General features: G+C 36.5%; 1 protein-coding gene across 1 annotated transcript; it reads right to left on the reverse strand.

Moving 5' to 3' along the window:
• Positions 1-1,343: 1,343 nt before the first annotated feature.
• Positions 1,344-2,299, reverse strand: LOC135220370 (uncharacterized). The gene is made up of 2 exons (XM_064257589.1): positions 2,162-2,299; positions 1,344-1,730 (listed from the first exon to the last, which is right to left on the reverse strand). Exons 1-2 carry the CDS (start codon positions 2,297-2,299, stop codon positions 1,344-1,346), a joined length of 525 nt encoding a protein of 174 aa, XP_064113659.1.
• Positions 2,300-6,624: the final 4,325 nt, after the last annotated feature.

Raw genomic sequence — 6,624 nt, forward strand, 5'->3', positions numbered from 1 at the left:
GAAATTAACAAAGAAAGAAATTTTTGTCTCGTAAAAAAAAGAAAAGAAGAAGAAAAAAAAGACGGTAATCGACTACTTCCAGAGTGTGTTTTACTGAACTGAGATCACGGTGATATTAGAGTTTCCCGTACATTATCCATTTTCCACCTGATATGTATCTCGTTTTCCTATAATCCGTTTTATTTTTAATTGATGAGATATCTCTCATATTATGGTGCTGTTACACGAACGACTTTTCTGGCAGGTGTGCATTGTGTCACGTCGTAGAACCGCTACTCTTATTAGACCGACATTATACTTTCCGTAACCTCATCATTTCTTCTGAATTTTACAAGGTAGCTGATATCATATATATATATATATATATATATATATATATATATGTGTGTTGTGTGTGCGTGTGTGTGTGTGTGTGCAGGGCCGTTTCTAGTTCATTAGGCGCCCCGGGCAAGAACTCGTTATGGCGCCCCCCTTCCCTCCAAGTTCCACAAAAAACAACATAATTTATTAATAAATCATCTTCACGTATATGTATACACAACAAGGAAAAGTATAGACTCAAAAGTATACAAACTATTTTTGTAAATTTTAATAGAATAACACCATTATACTTTTTTTTATTGCAAACCCTACCCAAGATAAATTGAAAAAGGCAATCTTGCCAATCTAAAACCATAGAACTCAATGCATATATGTTGAGGGCTATGCTAAAACTATTATATACAAGTTTTCTTCACTGATTTTTTCATATTTAAACCTGACTCTTCTTGACTTTCTGCAGCAAAATCATCTATAGTGTCATCATACGAAATCTGTTTGGATATTTCTCTATTAATACTAATTATTGCCAGCCCATTTAGGCGCTCTGTGACATAGTAGACCTTAAATATGTTTTGTATGAAGTTAGAGAAGTTTCTCTCTGCAGATGCCACAGTCACAGGTGTAGTGACAGCAATTCTTAATGCCCACATGTTTGGATAGATCTCTTTCAGGCCTTTCTCTTCCAGAAAACAAGGTCTATGTTGTCATATTTGTTTTGGGCATTGTTTTGGAAAGGACTGCATCTCTACAATCAGTTCATCATAATTTAAATCAGAATGATCCCCAGATGTGAGTGTATTACACAAATCTTTTTTTGCCTGCTTTCTAGCTCAGTAGATGTCAGGTCAGAGAAGTTTATGAGAACACTGAATTTCTTTGCAACATCACTCATCATTCCAGTTCTCTCTCTCTAGAGATTCAATGGCCATAACCACAACTACATTGAAAATGAAAACTCCATTTTTTTCAAGGCATCGGTAATAGGTCAACAGGGCCTCATAGGAAAACTGCCTTTTAGTAGTTCAGAGTCTTTTCTGCTTAAGAGCAGCTTCCGCATTCATCTCCTCAAATATCTCTTTGGCAGATGTCTGGGCATCAGCAAACCCAGTGTCTCTGTAGCTAACAAGGGAGGTTTCAGCCTTCTTGAGAATGTCAACAGCTACATCCAGTTGCATGCATTGTGATTGCAGAAGTTTATTCACAGTTTGAACTTTTTTAAGGATATCATACCACACCACCGTACAAATAGAGAACCGGTATGATCCCACCTCTTCTGCTAAGGCTTGTGCTTCAATTTTAATAGCTGGATCTGCAGTGCTTCCTCTCACCTCTAAAAGAGCATCTCTCACTTTTGCAGCCTGGAATCTTACAACCTCAACACTGTTGATTCGACTCTCCCCACCGTGTGTCTGCCCAGGAGGATTTCAAAGTTGTGTCCACATGTAGGGTCGACCACCTTGCATCTGAGGAGCTCTTTGCTGCATCACAACCCAGATTAACAGTGTGTGCTCCACATGGCACAAATAAAGCCCTGGGGTTTAACTGAAGAAGTCTAGCCTGGACTCCCTTGTTTTTTCCTCTCATATTTGCCCCATTTTCATATGACTGTCCTCTGCAGTCTTCAAAGGGGATATTAAGCTCTTCAAGTTTTTTTAGTATGAGTCTTGAGAGGTCTTCTCTGTTGTCTGCTCGGCCTCAAGGAACCCGATAAAATATTCCTTAATTTGTGCAGTGCCTTCAGCTGTAACTATTCGAATTATCACAGATAATTGCTCCTTGTGACTTAAATCTGGGTGCAATCTAAAATAATGAAAAGTATTGGATTGTCTATTTCGGTTACCATGCACTCCACAACCCTCTTACTGATGCAGTCAATAAACTCATTTTCTTGAATAATATTGCCTAGGTAGGATGTATGACTGGCACCTCCTTGCACCTTCGCAATATGTTCTTTGAGAACAGGGTCAAACTGAGCCATGAGTTCAACTTCTTTCAGAAAGTTCCCATTATTGGGCTGGTAAAGTGTGTATGTGGACCCTCTGAGAGGAAGATTTCGTTCTGCCAGACTATGAATATAGCCACGAACCTGGTAAGTACCTCTCGCCACCTACGTTGTTCATTGTTTATTAGTGCTAGCTCAACTTTGTCAATTGTTGCCCCTTTTCAATACGACTCTCCAGTTCTTTCCATGACCCCATTTATTCTTTGTATGTCTGGACTGTTGCTCCCCATGCATTTTGAGTGGAGTCACTGCAGTTTTTCCAGTCATTAAAGCCATCTCTGCTTAGTTTAAATGTTTTCTGGGAAAAGAGTTTGCAACAAAAACAGTATAAACTATCTTTTTTCTTGGAATATGGCAGCCACGTTTTTTTTTTATTTTCTCTCTACTTTGGGCTCGTTTTTCCTCTTCTTCCTTTTTCTTTTATTGTTTGCTGCATCTGACAGCTTGGACTGCCTCTTCATGATTGATAAAAGCTTAAATGCTTGACAGCTGCGTTGACAACTTAAGAAGACTTAAAAAAAGAAGTAAAGATTGGAGTAAACACGATGCTTAGAACTTGACTAAGGTGGCGTCGCGAGCAGGCGGCTGTCTTAAGCCCCGTACACACTTGGAAACATTGTTTGGAAACAATGTTTGGAAACGGTTTGCAAACAGCTTGGAAACGGTTTCCAAACAGTTTGAAAACTGTTTCCAAAACTGTATGCAAACAATGTTTCCAAACTGTTTCCAAACAGTTTGGTGGAAAAACTGTTTCCAACTGTTTGCAAACCATTTCCAAACACCATTTCACTAATTACTGTTTCCCATCCAGAATGGAAACACTGCATGTGTGTGTGTGTGTGGCCGAGGCGATGATGAATTAGTACCTACTCGAGACTTGCAGTGATAACACCATGTGGTCTGCCGAGAAAACTCTAGAACTAATTGAATTGCTGCATTCATCCCCTACATTGTGGGATGTAACAAATGTGGATTACAAAAATAGAATTAAAAAGATGGATGCCGTGACGTGGATAGCTGATAAACTTTCTATAACTGTAACTTGTGATGAGTGTAGAGGTTGCTGCAGCAGCGTCTGCATTTTTTCCCCCCCCCCCTACTTGGCACTTTTGATAAGTCAAGGGAGGTCGAGAAAAAGAGAAAGATATGGGTGAGGAATTTTTTTTTGAAAAAGGACATATGGTGATTTGCTTTTGGCGGAACTGAAATTAGATGGTGGAGGTTTCACCAATTTTGTTCGGATGTGCTCAAGTGACTTTGAACTACTTTTACGGATGGTGGCTCCCAGTATATCTCGAAAGGATACAAAATACACAAAGGCTATTACACCCGACATGAGACTGGCTATTACACTGATTCACTCCACCATCTAATTTCAGTTCCGCCAAAAGCAAATCACCATAGGGTCCTGTTTCAAAAGTGCCAAGTAAAATGCAGACGCTGCTGCAGCAACCTCTACACTCATCACAGGTTACAGTTATAGAAAGTTTATCAGCTATCCGCGTCACGGCATCCATCTTTTTAATTCTATTTTTGTAATCCACATTTGTTAATTTTATTGTTTATGCAAGTGGAGATTCCTTAACGAGCCTCATGTACACCTTCAGGATATCGAAGCAGACCATCTCAGCTGTGGTTCTTGAGGTCTGTGAAGCTTTGATCTCAGCACTGAAAGGGTATGTTAAGGCATGACCACAACTGAGGTGTGGACAGGAAACATTGTTTGGAGGTAGTTTACAAATAATTTGCAAACTGTTTCCAAACAGTTTGAAAACTGTTTCCAAACTGTTTGGAATCAGTTTTTTTCCGGAAACAGTTTCCAAACTGTTTGGAAACCGTTTCCAAACATTGTTTCCAAACAATGTTTCCAAGTGTGTACGGGGCTTTAGTTTTAAGATTCCTTTGATACTGACGACATCTACCTATCCAGTGTCGCCAACTTTTCCGAAACATTAAACAACGTTGCATCAAGTATTAACACTTCCATTATTCATTTATTTTCGCGTTTACACTTGTATTTATTTATTTGAATTATTCACGTAAAAATAATATTCTCTCTTTATTTATTTATAATTTAGGTTGGCAATTTGGCGCCCCCCCAAGCAAATGGCGCCCCAGGCGACCGCTGTGTCGCCTGTGCCTAGAAACGGCCCTGTGTGTGTGTTTTACTGAACTGAGATCACGGTGATATTACGCGTTTTCCCGTACATTATCCATTTTCCACCTGATGTGTATCTCGTTTTCCTAATCCTTTTTATTTTTATTTGATGAGATATCTTTCATATTATGGCTGTCACACGAACGACTTTCCTGGCAAGTGTGCATTGTGTCACGTCGTAGAACCCGGTACTCTTATTAGACCGACATTATACTCTCGTAACCTCATCATTTCTTCTGAATTTACAAGGTAGCTGATATCATATGTGTGTGTGTGTGTGTGTGTGTGGTGTGTGTTTGTGAAAACGTGAACTTCGTGTACGAGTCGTAGAGCATCAATAACGGAGTTGCGATCTTCTTGCCAAGTGCGTGACCTCGGGCGGCCATATTGAAAGTTTTTGGTCCAGCCTCATAGGTTACTAAATAATATATATATAATATATAATATATTATATATATATAAATATAATAAAGTATATGTTTATATATATTACTATATATATATATATGATCATATTATATAAGTATAATATAGAGACGAAGCACTACGAAAACTTTCCTTTTTTCGCCTTTTGTTTCATTATTATGTTTTTATAGGTAAATTAACCATCACTGTAAAACATATTTCGTATATTTCTATTTCTTCTTCCTATAATTGTAGTAGAAGTACAGAATTTTTACAACTTCTATTATTATTATTTTGTTGCTGTATTATTATTATTATTATTATTATTATTATTATTATTATTATTATTATTATTATTATTTATTATTATTATTATTATTATTCCTCGACCAATTTCTCAGAGAAAAATTACCTTACAAATAGGCGTTGTTGACCTTAGCACTCCAACCATTGTGGTTAAGGCCTAAGCATCTGCTCTTGGTTCTAAACAATGTCGAGCATAAATAGTTCTTTTGTATTATAAGACTTCCTTTCCATATAGTTACTAAACATCAAATGAATAGTAACGCGCAATCACACTCACTGAATACTGTACACAGAACTCTCACTAAGGACTTTGAAACACTAAACATTCACTAAATACTTACTATAAAAACCCTGAACACTCACTAAACATTCATTGAGCACTTACCATACACTCGCTTAATCTTAAACATTCATTAAGCACTCACTATGCACTAAACATTCACTAAGTACTCACTATACGCTAAACACTCACGAAACACTCACTAAGCACTCACTGTATATACTAAACATTCACTAAGCACTCACTGTACACTAAACGCTCATACTATGCGCTAAACACTCACTAAACCCTAAACACTCAATATACACCTAAATACTCACTAAACCCTAAATGCTCATTAAGCCCCTGAAACACTTCATTAAACACTTAAAGCAGTCACTGAACATTCACTGCTTAAAACACTTACACACTAAACTTTCACTAAACCCTTAACATTTACAAAACATTCACTAAACCCTAAACATTCACTGAATACTTACACACTGAACATTCACTAAACTAACATTTACTAAACATTTACTAAATCCCAAACACTCACTAAACAACTTACACATTAAAAACATTCACTGAATACTTAACCTAAACATTCACTAAACACTAATATTCACTAAATCCTAAACATTCACTAAAATTCACTGAATACTTACACACAAAATATTCACTAAACACTTATAAACATTCACTAAACACTTACTTTACATCTACAAACATAAACTAAACACTTACTCACTAGACCCTGAACACTCACTAAACATTCACTATACGCTTATTAATTTAACATTCATGAAAGAAAATATTCACAGTCGCACTAAGCCCCCGTGCAATTTGCTCGGTTCACCAGCCTTCCAAGATAGCCATAGGTCTTTTTTAAGTAGAAACAATTTGATATATATATATATATATATATATATATATATTATATATATATATATATATATATATATATATATATACACACACACACACACATATATATATATATACATATATATGTGTGTGTGTGTTTTTGTGTGTGGTGTGTGTTTATTATAACTTATTAAGTATAATATACTATATATGTGATAACTATATATATATGTGTGTGTGTGTGTGTGTGTGTGTGTGTGTGTGTGTATGTAATAATATATGAATTTAAGTTCGGTGTTTTCTTTT

The sequence above is a fragment of the Macrobrachium nipponense genome, chromosome 20, assembly GCF_015104395.2.
Source record: "Macrobrachium nipponense isolate FS-2020 chromosome 20, ASM1510439v2, whole genome shotgun sequence".
Taxonomy (NCBI): domain Eukaryota; kingdom Metazoa; phylum Arthropoda; class Malacostraca; order Decapoda; family Palaemonidae; genus Macrobrachium; species Macrobrachium nipponense.